This window comes from Mchenga conophoros, linkage group LG20 (assembly GCF_057382185.1).
Source record: "Mchenga conophoros isolate Kocher_MC1m ecotype Shallow Benthic linkage group LG20, M_conophoros_male_GT1.1, whole genome shotgun sequence".
NCBI lineage: Eukaryota > Metazoa > Chordata > Actinopteri > Cichliformes > Cichlidae > Mchenga > Mchenga conophoros.
The window spans coordinates 7,424,723-7,446,332 of record NC_140545.1 but is presented as its reverse complement, the minus strand read 5'-3'; the positions used below and the strand labels follow the sequence as shown (position 1 = coordinate 7,446,332).

General features: G+C 40.3%; 1 protein-coding gene across 2 annotated transcripts; it reads left to right on the top strand.

The window, feature by feature from the left end:
• The first annotated feature begins 421 nt into the window (after positions 1–421).
• kif5aa (kinesin family member 5A, a) lies at positions 422–20,305 on the top strand. 2 transcript variants are annotated; one of them, XM_085259500.1, is made up of 29 exons: positions 422–1,045; positions 3,717–3,804; positions 3,895–3,968; positions 4,180–4,284; positions 4,480–4,528; positions 4,660–4,715; positions 4,806–4,893; positions 8,408–8,532; positions 8,688–8,792; positions 9,497–9,645; positions 10,335–10,483; positions 10,649–10,827; positions 11,045–11,113; positions 11,312–11,518; positions 12,793–12,939; positions 13,035–13,223; positions 13,420–13,537; positions 13,652–13,713; positions 14,290–14,399; positions 14,601–14,702; positions 14,834–14,894; positions 14,993–15,064; positions 15,593–15,697; positions 15,972–16,188; positions 16,281–16,455; positions 16,660–16,739; positions 16,906–16,945; positions 17,222–17,307; positions 17,771–20,305. In XM_085259500.1, exons 1-28 carry the CDS (start codon positions 917–919, stop codon positions 17,298–17,300), a joined length of 3,129 nt encoding a protein of 1,042 aa, XP_085115626.1. In that variant the 5' UTR covers positions 422–916; the 3' UTR covers positions 17,301–17,307; positions 17,771–20,305. The 2 variants fall into 2 exon arrangements, with proteins under 2 accessions (XP_085115626.1, XP_085115625.1); XM_085259499.1 differs by having other exon boundaries at positions 3,717–3,968.
• The last annotated feature ends 1,305 nt before the right edge of the window (positions 20,306–21,610 follow it).

The following is a 21,610-nucleotide window of genomic DNA, read 5'->3' as shown; positions in this document are numbered from 1 at the left end:
ACCCTGCAAATAGCTCATATAGATGGTTCCTGTGTTTCTGCAGACAGCCCATATTTTATGATACTAAAACCCAACTCCATAGTAGTTGTATTTTCAGTGTTAATTACAGGTTTCTGACATTCAATGTGCTGTCTTGACATATTGCTGCATCACCCTGGCCTGTAATGCCACTTTAAGCTGAAGCCTAATCATCCCTTAATCAATAATCTCTCTTCCCCAAATGTTTCATATGGCTTTCCAAGCAGTACAGTCATTCCTTGGATGAGAGCCAACGACTATTTGTGATGTATATGATAACAAAGTTATTCCTCGATCCTCTGTTCAGATGTGACGCCTCACCTTGGGCCTTGGTGATGCTGAGGCTGTGGGTACCACTTTAAAGAGGCGGATGCAGACCACGCCCTTCCTCGGATTACAGATAGGAGGCGCTGTGGCGACCAAAGGAGGGCGATCAAGCAGCAGCTTTACCTCACTGCCCTTCCAGCAGCATCTCACCTTCAACCGGCCAGACGCACACCCACCGCCGCCCCTGCACGGGAAAGGACGAAACAACACAAAAGGAACCGACGAGCGAGAAACAAACAAGCAGGGGCAATCGATTCGCTTCAGAGCTCATTGTTTTAATGATGTAGGGGGTTGTTTTGCGCCTTGACATCCAATTTAGCTTGGCCGCCTCACTGCGACACGAAAACCCGTCCAGCTGCGCATAAATTTATTATCGTCTCTCTGAGAGTAAGAAACAGGCCGACCTATCCGCCATCCTCAGAGCCGCCTCGATATAAAAGGACCGGATCCTGCGCGCATCACTCAGAGCTTATTCAGACGCACAGATCAGGCCCAAGATCTAATCGCCTCCAGCGTCAGCAGCATCTTTCCTCTCAGCAGAAAGCAGCATCCTCCACCTTGAATCTGCGCAATGGCCGATGCCCCAGCGGAATGCAACATAAAAGTGCTGTGTCGCTTTCGTCCTCTAAATCAGTCGGAGATTTTACGTGGGGACCAGTTCCTACCCAAATTCCAAGGAGATGACACCGTCGTCGTCGGGGTGAGTAAAAAGAAGCCGCTTTGTTGTGCAGGAAGGCCCTCCATCAATAAATCATCAGCCCGGCCCATCTGTTTGGGTTGTAGATCAGCAGGAAAACACAATATTCAGGGGAAGAACGGGACCCCCCCCCCCCCCCTCCTTTTTTACCCTTAAATTGTCTTTTCACCTAGCATAACAAGTACACATGGCTTTTATGTAGCTAATATTGATTAAATGCGCACTCTGGCCTCCTACATCAGCTGACTGAGGACTGCACCGTGCAGCTTATGAATGACACACATCAGGCCCATCATCATGCTTACTTTAGTTTACCATCATTAAACATTTTATGGTACATTTATAAAGAGGCATAGATGGTTATATGACATGTTCCAAACTGCATATGACATACACATTTTAGTTATTTTCCTATATACCGGTAGTTATTTTCCTGCATGGGAGATATAAGAGCCCTTAATTGTTAAACTGTTACCTGTATATAAATGGGAAATAAATGTAAAGTATTGCCCAGAATCATCTTTGCTTTTCATTTTATTTATTGATTTAAAATGTTTCTATTCTTATTTTTTATCATTTTTTTCTTTTGCTGTGCTGAAGTAGAAAACGTGGCCTGTTTATATGCAAAACACAAGACTGAATTAATTTCTGTTGTGTTTATTACTCAGCAGATGCTCGAAGCAGTAGATGTTTCAGCTTAGAAGACAGATGAAGGGTTGTTGGGTGGAACCAAACCTGAACAAGCCGCATATCTCTCATTTGCTGTTTTCAATTTTTTTTTATTGAGGTTAAACAAACAAAAAATATGTCCTAAAATAATTTTTTATATCCAACAATGTCATCTTATGCCTTGTGCCTGCAACAACACTGCTTGAATGTCTAATGAAAATTACATAGTTTAAAGAAACCACTGGAAACTAGAAAGTTAACTGTCTGCCATATTCAGTATACGAGACGCTGACTTCAAAGAAATATTTGTGCTTTTTCAATGTATTTATGTAGTTTTAGTATTTTAATTAAAGTACAAATGACGTATCTAATATGCAGAGGGAGGAATCATGTTGAAATCATGTCTACCAGTAATGGAAATATCTCATCCTGACCTTCCTCTCTCCCCTCAGCATGATGCAGTAGAGCCAGAAACTGATCCCTCTAATTGCCCATAGAGATGATCAATAATCATTCAGTGAGCTCAGGCATCTCTGACTGACCTGCTTTATCTCCTTTCTGGCTGCACCTTTTTTTGTGCCTCCCATTCTGGCTTTATCAACTATCTCATCCCGCTTTGGTGTTTTTCTCTCAGTCTTTTGTCGTTACTGTCTCAATGCTCATCTCCATTTGTCCTCCCATCTCCATTTTTATGCCTCTTTGTGTGCCTCCTTCATCCCTCCCAACCTCCCTCATCCCGGGACTGAATTGTCTCTCTGTTCAATCATGCTGGCGTGGGGGTGGTCTGCAGATGAGTCAATTTGTTAATGACATTTTCTATGGCTCATGTTCTGGCAGCATCATTCTGCGTTGCTTTGTGGACTCTGCCTCAGATGGGATGGTGACATTCAGGGTTTTATTAGCCTGGTTTCTGCAGCCGTGCCTGTCTGGGCTGAGTCACTCGTCAGTGTCTCACACAGTGACTGTGGATTTTAGGAGGAACCGATCTATCATGAGGACAACATTTAAAAAATACAAAATACAGACTCAATTTTAGACTTGTATAAACAGGATATGAGCTTCATTTGGATGATTTTTGTCCCTTGTTTTTTTACATTGTGTCCAGCTACCTGTTCATCATTAGATTTTATGCTTGCATTTATTTAATACCTTTATAATAAGCCATAAGATATGCTCCTGTTTTCTGTTTCAGAGTGTGATGAATCTCTGTTACTGGGCAGCAAACTCTGAGCATTTATCACTTTCAGCAATTAAACTGGAATTATTAACTAGAGTTTTGTTCCATTTAGCAGGTCGATGCTGAGGCTGGAGGCGAAACAGCTAGCCTTGGTCTGTTCAAACATTAAACTGTCAACTGTAATCGTCAGCTGTTAAGAAATTTGCTGTATCCAACCAAGAATTAATTTAGTACTTAACCCACTTAGAAGTTTTCATATTTACATTTTAGTTTTCGTATGTAGTACAATATACAGCATGATGCTAGAAATGAAGCATTTTAGTACGCCCAGCCAGTAATATGAAGATGCTACATCAAGGATGAAATACGTCTCTGACTATTTTACATCCACCAAGAGGCATTTTTACACAATTGCATTTCAGACTCTGTTTCACCTTTGATTTACACACGTACACCTACAGGACCTGATCGGCCAATGGAAACCCACGAAGCTCCTGGCACACAGTTTTGTGCTGATATTAATGACTTAGTAACTGCTCCAAACCTCCAGAGTGTTAGAGACTTTTAAGCACTATGCACCTCAGCACTCGGTGACTCTGTTATCTAATTTGTACGTGAGTAATTTAGAACATTCCTTCACAGATGTGGCCCAGTTATAGTATGGATAATGTCATGGAAAAAGCAACTCTTATTAAAGTTTTGATGTTTTAATGCACCATCATTCTTCCTTAATGCTTGGTCGGGAACAAAGGATGCATTCATTTGAACCATTAGTTGTACTTCAGTAGGATTTTATGATCTGTTTGTTCTTGTTCCTTGTCTATGCAGGGAAAGTCCTATGCGTTTGATCGGGTGTTTCCAACCAACACCACCCAGGAGCAAGTCTACAACACCTGTGCCAAGCAGATCGTGAAAGGTATGGATGAGCTGCTAAATAAATTACAATTCTTCAAATTAGTGAACGCATGTTGCGTAACCTCATTTTCTTGTTTTTTCTTGCTTATAGATGTGCTGTGTGGATACAATGGCACTATCTTCGCATATGGACAAACCTCCTCCGGGAAGACTCACACTATGGAGGTAAATTTTCTTTTAATGTTCATTTTTTTTTAGCATTGGGCTATTATGCTGATTCTTTGTTACATACCCATTTTCCCTCTTATGGATGGTGATTTACCAGAGAATTTATGGAAATTTAAAGGCATTATTATAATGAAGGAAATATATCAAACTAGAATTTACTGTGTGGCTGTGTCTCACATGTAATTACATGCACAATTTCCTGTTGCAGGGCAAGCTGCACGACCCTCACCAGATGGGTATCATTCCTCGCATCGCCGAGGACATTTTCAATCACATCTTTGCCATGGATGAAAACCTTGAATTCCACATCAAGGTGTCACATTTGTTACATGCGTTGATGTCTTATCTTGTATTATGTTTATGTTTTTGTTTCACTGTGCTATGCTTTGTTTGGACATGCCTTCTTTTAATAAGTGATTTTCTGCAGGGTGAAAACCCGCTTCAAACAATAATTCACTTAAAGGTTTTTTTTTCCCATATGAGGAAACTTTTTTTTCTTCTCCAACAGGTTTCCTACTTTGAGATCTATATGGATAAAATCCGTGATCTCCTGGACGGTTAGTATTAGAATAAATAACTCACGTCAATTTATTTTGATTTACCACTGTGATTAACCAGTGCAGCATTTTTTGTTTGCTCTAAAAGATCCTCCAAAAAAGTCATTGATTTTCCTTTATTTACTTTTTAGTGACAAAGACCAACCTGTCTGTTCATGAGGATAAGAACAGGGTGCCATATGTGAAGGTAGGTGTCCTACCTGAATATCTGTTCATGGGCTGCATCAGGTAAATGATAATATGCTTGTCTCCTATTCCTCTCCTCTCCTGTCCTTAGGGATGCACTGAGCGCTTCGTTTCAAGCCCTGATGAAGTTATGGATGTGATTGATGAGGGCAAAAATAACCGCCACGTTGCTGTGACTAGTGAGTCTTTATCTTTGCGTTACAGATGAGTAGTACAGTCCTGACTGATGTTTTCCCCCCATAATTTTTATATATAATACTGTAACAAAAAGACAAATCTGAATGTTTACTCTGTAACGTTTCTGATTTCTTACTGCTCCGTACCAGAATACCAGTTCTAGTTTCTCACTGTTGCTAATATTAGCTCTCAGGACTTGTTAGTGATGCATGAGATGGCAGCTGAGTTCATGTGGCCTGTTAATGTGTTATGTAATCAGCATGTTATTGTGCATTATCACAAAAAGCCTCACTCATTTTTGCAGAAATGAGGTTCTGTTATATGCATTTCATAATGTGATGCAATTGTGAGAGATGAAGTGGTTTGTATGACAATAACAAATTGGGAAAGAAAAAATTTATTTTAATAAAGTCATAACAAGCATCAGGAGCTGCTGCACTTTGCTCCTCCTGTAAATTTAATTGGTTTTCTGCAGGATTGTAAGTATGTCTTAAATATTTAGCAGTATAGATTTTTACCGAGCAATATTACAATAATAAAGAAACCCTGCTGATAAATATCGCTCCAAAAAATCACAACTGTGTGTGTGTGTGTGTGTGTGTGTGTGTGTGTGTGTGTGTGTGTGTGTGTGTGTGGGTTGTGTGCTGACTCAGAGCTGAACTCCACTGCAGACTAAAAAAAAAGAATGAGGTCAGATCTGCTTTGGGATTCTGTGTCAAACAAAAAACATCAGCACTGCTTCACACTTATAAATCTCAGCCTGCACAGATCTCCGCCATTCAGAGTTAATGCATTTCGTGCCTCAGTGTGTGTGTGTGTGTGTGTGTGTGTGTGTGTGTGTGTTAGTACACACAAAGTCTTTCTGTGAAATCTTTTGAAAATGGGCTTTTCTGCAAAGTGATTGAAATGGATTTTTAAGCTACCACCTACTGCAGATCGTCTGTAGTTCAGAAATAAAGCAGTACCTTTGTATGTTGATCCATTAGTTTGCTGTAAATGTGAAAAAATCTGGGAGACAGCGTGGACTAAAAAAGCAGCCATCTTGTCTTGTTAAAATGGAATACTTGAAGTTTAGAAGTGATCATTTCCAACTTTTCAGGATAACATTTGCCAACATTTTTCCAATCTTAGTGCTTTTTTTTTTTAAAACAGAGAATATCAGTTAAACCGATATTATAAAGTTAATTGAGCTGTACTCTGGTCAAAAACACTTTATCTAGTGATGTGGAAGAATACAAATTCGTTCACATTTTAATCTGCTGTTCTGTCTTTTTTTAACATTCCTCCTTCCTAGTGTGTGCCTTTAATTAACTGCAGTCAGCCTTCTTTTAAATAGTAATCTGATGATCTCAGCATGTAGGTAGTGTAGCAAGAATATGAAAATAGGTCAGAGTAAAAAGTCCCATTCATCATAAAATAAATTAAATATGCCATGTGATAAAACAAATGAAAAAAAGGGTAAAAAAAACCCAGACTTTCTATCATCTAACTGAAAAAATTCAGTTAAATGATAATTCCTGTAAAAACAGTAATATAAGAGGTCTGTGTATGCAGTTATCACAGATTGCAAACATGGTAAAATATTCCAGAAATCTAATTCACTCATTTTCAATGCTAATACAGAGGTAAGCATCTTGGGCCACTTTATAGAGCCCTGAGACGTCCAAAGCTTCTGGAAAGTCAATAAAGCTGAAGGCTGTTTGTTGGGGTGATACTGTAGCAAATGGACTTAAAAACCTCCATGAAAAAACAAATCAATAGTCTGATGCAGAACAAAAAGTTGTGCTGCCCTGCTCTATAAGCCTTTTCTCATCCTTTGTTTCAAAATGCAAAGTCTCTCCATTCAAACGGTTTAAATCATTTTAAGCTGCCAATATAAAAACAGGGAGTACATGTCAAAAAGCTAGTTTCTTGCTTTTTCCATAGTATCGACGGCTTCAGTCATCCATCCTTTGAGCTGATCTGTGAGCAGTCTCTTAGCAGACAGGCTAATAAAACACTGTCTGACCCGACACACACACTTTCCACTGACCTGCAGCTTGCGCTCTGTCAGAAGAGTTCCTCCACTCAAACAAAAAGTGACAAAAACTTGTTTTTTCCTCATTTTTTAAATCTTATCTATGTAGCATCCTCAAGCAGCTTAATAACAGCAGTACATAGTACAAGTTAAAATAGTGTGTGGACTTTCTATTGTTGTTTATTATTGGTTGTTTGAGGGAGAGATAATCAGCAAATTTCCTTATGAGGCACTTTAAATGAAAAGAATGTAGACATCAGTCATAGCAAAATATAGTGTGTCCACTAGTCTTAAAGGGTAAAAATGATCATTTATACCAATTTGTCCTGTAAAACAGCCTGGGTGGAAACAGCAGTGGACAGGACTTACAGCCTGTGATGCTGAGCACCACAGTGTTGTCTGCTTCCTGTCGATGGCTGCTGACTCACTGTGCTGCAGAACGGTGTGCTGATAACAGTTGGATGGGCCGACACTCAGCACTGCGCTGAGCTCATGCCCTCAGATATCATCTGCAGAGAAACCTGAACTCCGTCTGAGAGGCGAGAAGCTTTTAGATCAGTGCTGTTTGATGCCTGTTCTCTGTGAAATGCTGATACCACTGTCCTGCAGTGATGGCTGGTCTGGTTGACAAAATGTGAAAGATTTAAGATCCACCCCTGAATTACTCTTTATTGATTGGTTATTTAAAAAATAAAGAGATGAGCCCTAGAGAATGAAATGTATTGAAATGCCTGAAGCGAAGTCAGCCTGAGAAGACAATATACAAATTTAGTATACAGTATACAAAATTACCAGAACTTTTTTGCCCATTGTTTGTAAATTCGGGCTATATTAATTATCACCAACAAATTCTTGACTCAGCAGTCAGTGATGAGCTTGGGTTCTGGGTCATGCTTGGTTTTGACAAGGTAGTTTTTAAATAACTGTTCATTCTTAGTCCTGCAGTGTTACTGATGGGTTCCTTTGCGGTGACTTTAGTGGCACTCAGTTGTCTAAAATGGGGTTTATATCATAGTAGCCATCGTGTAAAACACAAAAGTATTATTCCTTGACTGAGTTGCTGTGTTATAATAACATATAGCACATAATACACATTTTTTCTTGGTACAAAGACAACTTTTGAACAAAATGTTGGATAAAAATCTAGAAGCCACATTTTTTAAATTCATGTTGTTGGTCATTAAAGCATGATTAGGACTGAAGTGTAATAGTCTTCCATCAGCAGAAAGGATGAGTCACAGTATTGTAGTTATTAAATAGATAAAAAAATCAATTCTAGGACCTTTGTTTATTCCATTTTCTGCATTTCTACTTAATAGACTCAGTTAGTTGTAGTTAGTGTAGTTTGGTTAACTGTTGATTCTCAGTTGGTCGTAGTTGTGAGTGTGACTGGTTGGCTGTCTCTCTGTGTTAGGCTCTAGCCCTCCTGTGACTCTGAATTGGATAAGCGGAAGAAAATGGATGTTTCTCTGAATGTTGTGTTGTCGTTGTTTGTGTAGACATGAATGAGCACAGCTCTCGTAGCCACAGCATCTTCCTGATCAACATCAAGCAGGAGCACGTGGAGACGGAGCAGAAGCTGTGTGGAAAACTGTACCTGGTGGATCTGGCTGGCAGTGAGAAGGTATGAAAGACTTGTAAATGCTTGTAATGACTATTGTGTGATTATTTTACATTATTCTTTGTTTACATTGCAGTTTTAGGTAATGAGTAAGCCTGTTTTTCCATCACATTCTCCGTTCTTTGATTTCATTCGCTCCCTGTTTTTCTTTAATCCAGGTCAGTAAGACCGGAGCTGCAGGTGCCGTCCTGGATGAGGCTAAAAACATCAACAAGTCTCTCTCGGCTCTCGGAAATGTCATCTCTGCCTTGGCTGAGGGCACGGTGAGCTACTTTCACTCTTTCCACTATCTCCATGGGACGGTGTGCCTCAAAAATAACAGTTTGTGATTTACAGTAAAGGATTTGTATTTTTAAGCTGGGCTCCTGCTCCTTTGACTTCGATGTTAAACTTTTTTAGGAACATAGAAGAACGATTTATATTTAAGGAGTAAATTAAACTGAAATTTAAATACAGAGAAGAATAATTAGGTTTTCCACCAGTGAACCTTATTTTTATTCTAGAATTTAGTGACTTTAAATAAACTGAAACATGTGTAATTCACTCTCTACATTATAAAGTGTTTTGTTTACCTCATTTCTAACACACATGGACACCAACTGTCTGCCTGTTGACCTGCTCAGTACCCACACTCATGATTTTTCTCTTTCATTCCTGCCAGCTCACCAGATTTGGCCATGAAATGCCAAAACTATGCCTGCTAATTTTCAGAGTAGTTGGATATGGCACAACCAATCTGGCACGTTAAAAAGCAGTTCCAGTCCTGGTTAAGAATCCAAAAGCTGAGGGGCAATGTTTGCTGAATTTATGCTGATGAATTTTTGCACGATTAAAATTAAATCAAGAAGCAAAAGTAAATGAAGCAGTGTTCTGGCAGTTCCTTTGCTTTATGTTGCTCGGTTTTCTCTTGATCTTTTTCTCTTTTCTTCTAATCACCCTTTCTCATCATCCCTACTCTGTCCTGTAGAAAACTCACGTGCCGTACCGTGACAGCAAAATGACCCGCATCCTGCAGGACTCCCTCGGCGGTAACTGTCGCACCACCATGTTCATCTGCTGCTCTCCCTCCAGCTACAACGATACTGAGACCAAGTCAACTCTGATGTTTGGACAACGGTAGATGCCTCTGTGGATTTAAATCACACGTCATGTTAGATGTTTATTTCTAAACCACTAAAATGTGTTTTGCTTCTTCACATGCAGACATATTTTTTAGCATGAAGTAGTGTAGTTATACAACATTAACCCTTCAAAAGCAGCGCTGGAAAACATGATTTCAGCAACATGTTTTTATCTTAACCTACTTGATATGATATTCATGCTTGACTTCAAATGTAGATTTACACATGATAGTTAAATAGTCCAATCTCAGGTTCAGCAAGGAGTAGAGGGACAGATAAAATAACAGGTAAATATGATAATTTAACTCCTAAAATAGCAGGTAAACTAGGAAATGTGTTTATACTGTGTTTATGTGTTGTCACATTTTTCAGCAGGGAAGATTATCCTTTAAAATCAGGGCAACAAACTATTTTGAGCATGACCTAAAAAAACAATACAGTCTCAGATACCTACTGATGTGGCTCTTGTACATTTGTTTTTATTCCACAAAGCCAAGGAAGGATCTGAAGACCAAATTATTACCTGATATTTTAAAAAAATGTGAAGCATTATTTGCTTTTTGTGACTGTTAAGTTTCATGTTACCTTGGGGTCATATTACAACGGTAAAGCTGAGTTTTTGGACAGTTTTTGGACTCAGTAGGACTGTTGAACATAACATAATCAGCCCTTTCTTTCTCACAGTGCCAAGACCATCAGGAACACCGCCTCAATCAACCTGGAGCTGACAGCAGAGCAGTGGAAGAGGAAATATGAGAAGGAGAAGGAGAAGAACAAGACCCTGAAGGAGACCATTCAGAAGCTCGAGTCGGAGCTCAACCGCTGGAGAAACGGTTAGAACAAATATAGGTGTTGGTGGGTCACGGGTGGGGTGTGGGGGTGTGTGTGTGGGGTGGGGACTTCAAGGCTGCGTACCTCCAACTCTTCTGTGCTGACATTACAAACTAAAGTGCAACATTGTAATGTGTCTTCTTTGTTCACTTTTTCCTACCATTTAGGAGAAGATGTGCCCGAGACTGAGAGGACTACATCGGAAATAGTGACCCGTATCGAGTCTGTGGAGGAGCGTCCCATTTTGGACAATGACACCTCCTCCATTGTGGTTCGCATTTCTGAGGAGGAGCGGCAGAAGTATGAGGAGGAGATACGCAAGCTGTATAAGCAGCTGGATGATAAGGTTCTTGCATACATTCCTCACACAGTGCCTTCATTCTGTTGCTTGTTGTTACTACCTGCATGGTAAAAACAATGGTGTACATTTTATAATTGAAACAAAATGTTTTCGGGGTCCTGTTCACTTCCATTTAATGTTTAATTATTGATTTATATATTGGAGACATCCAAGTGACAGAGTATGGACTTTTTGTGTTTATGATACCATCATGTGTGTGCAGGATGATGAGATCAACCTTCAGTGCCAGCTGGTGGAGAAACTGAAGCAGCAGATGCTGGACCAGGATGAGGTGAGATCACACAAACTCAGTCACACAAACATATCCACACTGTATGAGTGCGCATGCTGTGAGTGTGAGGATACTTGTTAATTCTAAAATTTAAGCTTTAAGCAGCTTGTTTTCTTTCTAAGATCTTACCTTAATGCCCACATTTGCCTCTATCTTCCTTGTTATCGCCCATTCTTTTTATTACCTCCCATTCTTCAGCTTCTGGCCTCATCCAGGGGTGATGGGGACAAAGTCCAGGCTGAACTCGGCAGGCTGCAGGTGGAGAGCGACTGCGCCAAGGCTGAGGTGAAGGAGGTGCTGCAAGCTCTGGAGGAACTAGCCATCAACTATGACCAGAAGAGCCAGGAAGTGGAGGAGAAGGGGCTGCAAAACCAGCTGCTGGCTGAGCAACTGTCCCAGAAAATGGTAAATGTTTGGAGTGCGACAGATTTACTGAGACAAACAGAACGGTGTCTGAATTCAGAGACAGGAGGTGGACCAGAAGGATCCGCTTGCTTCCTCATTGCACTGCAGAGACAAGCACCTGTTGTAGCAGCACTGTGAGGGGAAAACACTGCAGTTGTATAGGAGTCAAAAATGGTTTGATTTCTAAATCTAAAAGATTTTGAACAGTGAAATAATTTTTGTAATTATTCTCTGTACATCACCATAGTAGATGTAAAATTAAATAACCTAGTTGGCACTAAAGTGCAGACTTTCAACTTCAATGCCAAGAGTTTAAAAAAACTACCAGTACCCCCTTTTCAAAGCCTAGTCCCTCATTATTCACTTTTCTGATTAAATATATGGCGCTGATTCCAAGTGTTGAATTACATTTTATAGCTTTTCACTGGAACTCTCAATACCCCGAGAGCTTTTAGTGCAAGTAAAGAAGGCCATAATTAGGCTGAAAACCCATGAAATTAACCATCAGTTAAAGTATGAAGGAGAGAAACAAACTTGTGATTCAGGCCACATCATATTCTCTCTGAGGCCAATGCTATGACTGCCAGTGGAACCAGGTCGCTAGTGTTTATTGATCATGTGACTGCTGATATCTGTAGCAGAATGAATCCAAAAGTCTACAGGCCTATACTCTCTGGTGATTGGACAGCCTTTCACAATACAAATGGATAATGACCCGAAGCAGCAGCTGAAGGTGAAGCTGCAGTAAAGACCTGACAGAGCATCTCAAGGAAGGAAACACAGCATTTGGTGATTGGCTGGAAATGATTTTCATCCAATTATTAAAAACAATGCTTTGGTTTAAAATGATTTTAGTTTGTCCAATTACTTCTGAGCCTCTAAAAGTGGGGGACTGGATAAAAATGGCTGTAATTCCTAAAAAGTAAACGCAATGCTTTTGTTGAACTAGGTAAATTTAAGCTGAAAGCCTGCACTTCAATCACATCCTGATCATAATAACATTGAGTCATTATCCAAGTATTTATGGACCTTAATGTATCTCACACTAAACGGTAGGCGGCACCACAGCAATACGATAAGTTTAGAGCTCTGTGGTCTTGAGTATGACTCATTAGTATTCCTCTCCTACAGTAAATCTTAATCTTAATCTTGACTTTCTCCCAAAGTTTTTCAGCCAGTCTGCTGATTTTTCATTTGTGTATTTTTAATGAAGGTCCAGATGCAATTAAAAGGCTTTAGTTCTCCTTAGGTGCTCACCTTCTTTTATTTTACAGGCCAGTCTGATGGAGCTGGAGGCAGAGCTGTCTCGTATGCAGGAGGTGAGCGGTCAGCAGCGCAAACGCATAGCTGAGGTCCTCAACGGGCTGATGAGGGACCTCAGCGAGTTCAGCTCCATCGTGGGTAATGGAGAGATAAAGCTGGTGAGCACGATCACAGAGGTTTCATTTAGAGTATCAAGCACCGATGGAGAAATTCTTGTTAACAAAAAAAATATTGCTTTCATTTTCACTCTTAGCCAGTGGAGATCAGTGGTGCAATCGAGGAGGAGTTCACTGTGGCCCGCCTCTACATCAGCAAGATCAAGTCGGAGGTGAAGAGCATGGTGAAGCGTTGCCGTCAGCTGGAGAACATGCAGCTGGAGTGCCACCGCAAGATGGAAGAGACTGGAAGGGAGCTTTCCTCCTGCCAGCTCCTTATCTCTCAGGTAAGAGATAGGCTATGATGAGGCATCACAAAATAGAATGAAATTGATGATTTATGAGAACATATGTGGGCGTGAGATAAAAAGAAACAGACAGAATGTAGAAAATAATATATCTAAGATATCTGTTCTTGTTAGCAGAGATTGAGTTATTATGTCTCTGATGTCCTGGGGTGGGGCGACACTTGTCTTTTTACAGCATGAGGCAAAGATCCGCTCTCTGACAGAGTACATGCAGAGTGTGGAGCAGAAGAAGAGACAGCTGGAGGAGAGCCACGACTCCCTGAGCGAGGAGCTGGCCAAGCTGCAAGACCAGGGTAACACAGAAACACACACACAGAAAATCATGGTGTAAAAATATTAATATGTGACTAAAACCTTTGCTGAAATTGCTCATACTGGTTGAATTTGTTATTTTATGCTTCTATAAGATAACTCCCTGCTTGAGGAGAAGGATGGAGAGAAGGGTGAGACTGAGGATGGAAATGTGAAGGTAAGAAGCCTCCTTAGAAAAGAATTTAATGCAGAGCAGTGAGTACATTTCTGACATTGGGTCCAGTACACATTCAAAGTATTATTCCAGTCTGACCTGGTATTTTGGGACTTTTAGTGGGATCTATTATGGTGACCGCGCTCACTGTGCTTAACAGAGACTTTTTGCTCATTTTCAGTTTTTAATGCAAAGGTGATTGAAGTAAATATTGCACTCTCAGAACAGATGTGTTACTTTTTGTCCTTAATCATCAGCATATCTAGTTAAGGGCAATGATGTCCCAATTGAAGACAGCAGCACAATAATGACAATATAACACATGTTGTTTGTCAGTGGTCTCATTTCCTTCTTTCTTTCTTTCTTTCTTTCTTTCTTTCTTTCTTTCTTTCTTTCTTTCTTTCTTTCTTTCTTTCTGTCTTTTATTTAAACCATATTTAGGGCACAGTTTAACACAACATGTGTGAATGACACAAACAGTGTGTGCAGGATTTTAACACATTCTTTTTGAAAGTGTGAGATTTTATAGGTCAGCATCTTTAAAGAGGCACTCTTCCTTTTTTGTTTTTCCTTTTCCAGAAAGCTCCTCGTCATCAGGGAGAGTCCCACCGTGGTCTCCACCACAAGCAGCTGGCCCGCCTGCGGGATGAGATCAATGAGAAGCAGAGGATTATTGATGATCTCAATGAGTCTGTAGTCCTCTTTATTTGTTTTACATACATGTTTTTTATTTCTTATTCCTTACATGCTAACACTGTTAAAGATGACAGTTAAAACAATTCAGTTTGGTGTGTATTGATGAAGTATTTTAATGCTGTTTCCTGTTTGTCTTGCTGTCTCTGAACATGTGTTTTTTTTCTTGTTTGTGTTTTTATACCTCATGCATGCAGTCGTAACTCCAAACTGGAACTGGAGCTGGCTCAGATCCGCGCTGACTTCGAACGCCTGAAGAGCCAGGACAGTACCAAGAGCGAACGCCTGGAGGAGCTCTCGTAAGTGTTCAGGAGTCATTTTGTTCTCAGATTCCTATAAAGTGCACTCAAAACAATACATCAATATGATTTGTTATGATAAAGATAAGACTTATTCTTATCTTTAATGATGCTTCTGCTTTTTCTGTCAGATTCCTGCACGAGCGCCATGAGCAGACCAAACAGGACTTGAAGGGTCTGGAGGAGACTGTCGTGAGTAAAACAGACTATCACTACCTCTCTGCTTCATATTTCACATCATCCACAGATGTCTACCTATCTAACCTCCTCTCCATCTGTCTGTCATCCAGGCCCGCGAACTCCAGACCCTCCACAACCTGCGCAAGCTGTTCGTTCAAGACCTCACGTCGCGAGTTAAAAAAGTAAGGCATCGAGTAATAAATGAAAGGAATTCTTTTTTTAAAAACACGCTAAGAGGGTTTTAAGAGGTCTGTGACCTTAATATTGCCTGCTAAACCTGAGTAGGAAAAACAATAGCATCCTTAATCCCTCTAATCCCCTTCAATATTTGATATGTTGCATGAAGAAATGTCCTTTCTGGGTAAAACTAGACACAAGCATTTAGTCAAACAATCAATATTGGGTGTCGCCATACGGAATGAACTGTTCATGTTTTTGGTCAGATCATGTAAATTTTCCGACTAAAGTTTGTACTGATTAAAAAAAATTCTTAAGCTTTTAAAAAAGCAGAACAGCTGGGACAAAAGGCCTGCAGAGAGCTGAGATCAGACAGCTTCAAACCCAATTTTAAGCTCTTCTTTTAGCAGTAGATTAACTAAAATTTAAATGAAAAACTTCTGTCAGCCTGCCTTAACCCCTGCAGGTATTACAGCCATTTGGGACAAAATAAAATCTCACCCTTTGCCTCCATTTTTTGTTTTCCTCTGCAGAGTTCCGAAATGGAACCTGATGATAGCGGGGGGTCTTGCACCCAGAAGCAGAAGATTTCCTTTCTTGAGAATAACTTGGACCAGCTTACAAAGGTTCACAAACAGGTGAATGACCCAGAAATAAGAGCAGTTACAAGTTTTACTGATGCAAACCTGCGCTGCAGACGGGCTTGGATTAGATCTCAGTTGCGGTTGTGGTGGTTTGATTCTTAGCCACAAAGCAGTTTTGGAAGATAATTAAAATCCTGCACAAGCTGCACATTCTTGTACAGAAACTTAATGCATATAGCATAGAATGTGATTTTGAATACACAGAACTGTGTTATGTCCAAAAGGCACAGTTTGTGAATGAATTAATCAGACTGAAAATTCTCTCCAGCTGGTTCGTGACAATGCAGATCTGCGCTGTGAGCTTCCAAAGCTGGAGAAACGTCTTCGGTCTACTGCTGAGAGAGTTAAGGCCCTGGAGACTGCACTGAGGGATGCCAAAGAGGGCGCCATGATGGACCGCCGTCGCTACCAGCAGGAGGTTGACCGCATCAAAGATGCAATGAGGGCAAAGAATGCCATGAGGCGTCCCCATGCAGCACAGATCGGTACTGCACTTCTTGATGCTTAATTCTGCAGCCCAGTGACCCAGTTTCCTTGCAGCTGTACCCTGTCTTACATCGTTTTTTCATCCCGACAGCTAAGCCAGTGAGACCAAAACAGCTGACCGTTTGCTCTCCCACCAACCCGTTCTACGCCTACATCCGTGCTACTGAACACGCCAACACCTACAGCAATGCCCTCTTCCAGAGTAACGTGACACCACAGCAGTCCACCAGTGTCAGCTGCAATCCCAACTCTGTCCAGAACAACACGTGGGTTTAAATCAGTTTTCTTCATCTTTTCCAGGCAGATAGTAGATAGTAAACACACATTATTATGATTGATTTTTAAGGTCACTGAGAATCTGCATTGATCTTAAAAATGAAGCATCCTGTTTTGTTCAAGTTTGCTGCTGAATGTGAGGCCAAATGTATAATTGTGCATCTCTATGGTTTCTTCTGTGGGGTTTTCCACAGAGTTTCCACAGCACTGGGCTACAGAGCAGGAAGATATAATGGGGACATACTGGAATCCTACCCACTCAACATTGACAACGGTAAGTACAATCTAAATGTGTGTGTGTGTGTGTGTTTGCCTGCACCTACTATGGCACTTCTGGTAGTTGTCCTTTAACACAATACAAATATTGTCAGCAGCTCAGTTTTTCTTATTTTTTATGCTACTGCAAACAAACTGATAAAACTATGTCTTGTTTCCAACAGGTAACAGCATCAGTGAAGGCAGAGACATTAATGATAACAGGTGAGGACATCAGTCGCAGTTTCTCTTGTTAGTTTGGCTGCTTTACTTATTTTTATTTAATTGTGTGTGCAGTTTGAGTGCAATCCATTTTCTTAACCTCTTATCGAGTACAGGATGGCTACTGTGCATCCCAGCTTTACACTGGGCCAGAATCACAAATTAACTTAATGTGGATTTTTGTGGATTGTTGGATGAACCAGTTGGAGTGATAAATGGTACATAAGGATGATATATATTTGGTTATGCAGTGTTGTTTTTGTGTATCTTCGTTAACAGGAGTGAAGTTCACTGTGGCAGCGAGGTGGATGATTCAAACAGGCACTACATGATTCAGCAGGAGACTGCTGCAAGTTAATACCTTGGTAACTAACAAAGTCTACTGAGTCATAAACACAATTTTCTGCAGACACTCGCTGACACTTCATTCTCAAATCCCCTACCTTAACAGTCATAACTCAAAGCCTCATCAGTATACTGTATTTTTGAGGGATTATGATAAAATAATCCTAGAAAAAGGAGGAAATGTCAGCATATGGCCTCCTTGCTACAACTGCACGTGCTTCCTAACTAGTCCACCACTGTAGATAGGGTAAAACCTGAGTATCATAGCTGAGAAAATCAGTCTACAAGTTTATTTTACTGTTTGTATAATAGGTTGCAGATGCACAATAGATGATAATCATATTGATCTAATGTGTTCAAACAAACACAACAAATGTGCTTTAATGGCAAAAATTCCTAAAAGTTAGTTCCTAATCATCAGTAGAGCTTTGAATTGACTTCTGTTTCTCTGAACTCTAACTTCCTGTTACTGTCTCTTTGCAGAAGATGACCAAACACTGTACCCGTCCACCGGACCCTCCCCCTCCCATTTGCATGCAGCCTGGCCCCCTCAACCCTGCACTGCATCACCGATAATGATGACAACCAAGATCTGTAGCCCTGTAGTCTTCTAATTAGTTGAAGCCCTTTCCTGCTCCAATGGTGAACACTTGCCCTCAGGTTTGGGGTCCGGTCCTTTTCAGTTCAATCAGGATTAAATCCGATATTTTTAATCAAGGAACGCCCCCAGGCAATCAATTTTTCAACACATGCCACTGATGCTGATCACCTCTCGGGGTGGTTGAACTGAAACGGGGCTGACCCCATATCTGATCAGTTAGTACACACATGTTGTAAATAATAGTGCCGTATACTCCAGTAGAGGTTTTTGACCAGCAACTGTTTGTGTGAATGCACAGCCTTCCCCACTCCCTGCACACATCTTCTTAAGGGCATCATATGGATGACATACTGTAGGCAGACATGACCTTTTTCTCTGTCATAAATAAGAGTATAGTATGCAACACCAGCTTGTAACAGAAGACTCACACACTGCGTGCATGTCACTTAGCGGGTTAGCTTTCCAATCTTTGCCTGTGTCATGAGTCCATTCGGGGAGCTGGTATGCTGCGAGTCAAGTCTGATCAACTTCGACAGATGTCAGAAAGAGAGAGCGGGTTTCCATTAATCCTGATTGTGGTTTCAGAGCTTTAGGTTATCTTTTGATAACAAAATCTGAGTCCAAGACGTTTTTTTGATGTTGTCATTGTGTTTTAAACACATTATATTGCAAAAATGATACCTGGATCCTTTCTTTTAAGGTAAGAGATGAGTAGAGAAAAAATACGTGAGGGGAAACCCAGCTCAATCAAACCGTCTGTAGTGAGAAATCCTTTTGTAAATGCTTGGATACAATGAGGTTGGAGTCTTTTGATGCACTTTTTCATTCTGGATAATGATGCCCACGTTCCATTTAATGTGGCCCCTTCCCCACGTCAAACTTTATGAGTCTTCTAACCAAGCCTTAATATGAATTGACTTCTCATGATCAAACTCACACACATTCTCTGCAAACATTTGTAACTACTACCTCTAGAGCTGCTTATTATATAAACTTATAACTTTATGATAAGATATCATCCTTGCAAATGCAGAATGAGGACAGATCTTAGAGTTTCTACAGAAAGTTGCAACTTTAGAAAACCCCACCTGTAAGTAGATTGAAATGTCTGATCAGAGCTGTCGTTATCTCTTCCATTCATGCCCATTTTCTGTCTCCATCTTGTCACAGGATCAGAGCTGGGCTAAAATAGGGGCTCGCAAAAATCATTTAGATTAAGATGCTGTTTACATCTTCTAATTTAAAGTTCTACAGGCCTTGTTTGAATTCGGATCTCTAAACGTGATGTGAAAACATATCAACATTTGGCAAATCCATGGATTCTATTTAGTGGTTCATTTTTGTTTCAAAAATCCAGCGGTTGGGGAGGTTTTGCAGGTGAGTCTCCAGCTGAGCAGCCACCAGTCTGGAGCACTTTGACAGGTTGTGCTGTTAGTCTTCTGTGAGAAATCCTGACCAGCCAATCAGGATGGAAGAAAGCAGCGTTGCTTTGGCGTGTAACGGACAAGTGGATGTTTTTGCATGAAGGTGAATCGCTGAATAAAACCAGTAAAAACTGAAAATGTTAGTTTGATTTTATGCTTTTAGCAGAATAAAAGGGATTAAAGTGAATCTGGTGTCACACTTTACAGGGTAATTAATCCTACATTTTATTTTAATTTATTTATGTTTTTTTTTTGTTTTTTTAATATAACCAGATTTATTCCCAATGTAAAATATCCAAGCAGGAGTGTTCTCATTTATGCGATCCCTAATCTTTCTCATGTTTGTGATCATTCGTGACAGCACCACTCAGCCTGATGCTTTTACCGGCATTAACAACATCTCAGGGCTTCACATTCCCAATCATAGCTACCGTGGTCCAGCCCCATTGTCTTCCTCCTAACCCTAGACTTAAAACTATATGACTGCTGATAAACAATCAGATCCGTTTGTCCTAGTGAAAGCTAAGCAAAGGAAGGGGATTAAAAGATAAATCTTACTCTAACATAACAGAATTGTACATACAACATCTCTTTTCTCACACATTACATTCAAAATGTAATAATCTCCTGGTCAGACCCTACTGTGGACCCTCTATTGGACATCATGTTTTAAGTGTAATAAATCAGAATTTAGAGGGGAGTGTGTACTATATTGTTACCTGTTATCTGATTTGAACATATCTAAATACATGTGCTATATATTGTTAATCCTGTAAGTACAATAGCGTGCAGATGACATAGTAAGATGCAAAAGAAATGCGCACGCTCTTTGTTCAGACAAATGTTTGTTTTATTTATTTCTGTATGCCTATAGTGTAGCGTCAACATGAATATGTGAAGAATCACCGGGCAAACATCTCTGTATATATCGACTCATCACTATGCTATATTGTATGTGTTGTAGTAAAAAGTTCAATAAACTTGTAGAAAGGAGTGTGTCGGAGCGAGTCATTTGGGTTTGGGAAGCGTGTGAGGCAGTCCCACACTGACAGACGAAAATGGCGCCACCTAGTGGGTGGAAACGGATCTTTAAAGGGGAATGAAAAGCAACTTGTTTTTTCACTGTTCTGTGTGAAAACTGAGATGGGTTGATGTGACTTTGAGTTGTTTCTGACCTGAAGAGGAAATGAAGTCACTGTGGAAGGATCCTCTGCCAAAAACAATGATATGAAAATGACGTTTGGAAGTTGGAAAAAAGTGGAGAAGCACTGATATCCTCTAACACCAAAACCATGCTCAGTGGAGTCATGGTAAAGTCAGTATAGATCAATTCGCTAACGACTGTATTGTCGTTTAGATGATATTCTCCGTATGAACCCGGCTTCACACACATTTGTCAAATTCTGTTCAAGTGATGGAAGCTCACTGTGCAGAGAAACTTCCTTTGTGGACTCCTATAATAAGCTGCTGTTCATCTTTCCCACGAGAAAGGAAGCAGTGATGTAAACAGCAGTGGCATGTGAAGCATCTTCAGACTGTACTGCGGGGTGCGTGAGAGAGAGAGAGAGAGAGAGAGATGTCCTTATAATAACACACCTTCAGTTGATGGTGAAGTGACTTTTATCTGCACCAGATCACATAAGATTAAAGTGCACTTTAATCTGGGAAATCCAATGGTAAACAATTACTCAGTGCGCTTTTTACTTGTTTCAGTTTGTGGAATAAAGGTTTTTTTTTATTGTTATTATCATTTGTGATATTTTCACCGTTTAGTGGGAAAACTAATGGGTGAATGACTGAATGTAGTGTAAAGCGCTTTGGGGTCCTTAGGGACTGAGTAAAGCGCTATACAAATGCAGGCCATTTACCAAAACTGTGGGGGGAGTGCTGCTGTTGGTGTGTGCATGCGTGCTGGGTCCTCTACAACCTCTGACCTAAAGAGGAAATGAATTTTCAAATGACATCACGAAAGGGACTTACCACAGCACATAGTGGGATAAGGGAGAGAGAGAGAGAAAAGATCGGGATTAGTATTATACACGATCTATAAATCGCCTTGTGAAATAAAAAGATAAATTCTCATGTTAATTGAAGGTATTTCATTAAATGCTTGTTTTGCATTTCATTTCTCTTTTTTGACGACTGCTTGTGTGCATGAAAAATAAAATCAATTCTAAATTTCATCGATTGATTATCCTTATAAGGACTAAAACCATCCACAGCCATTGTGGACAAGTGCTGCGCAGAGAATCTTTTTTTTCCTTCCCACTTCTCATTCCCAGCTACCCTGTGCGCGTG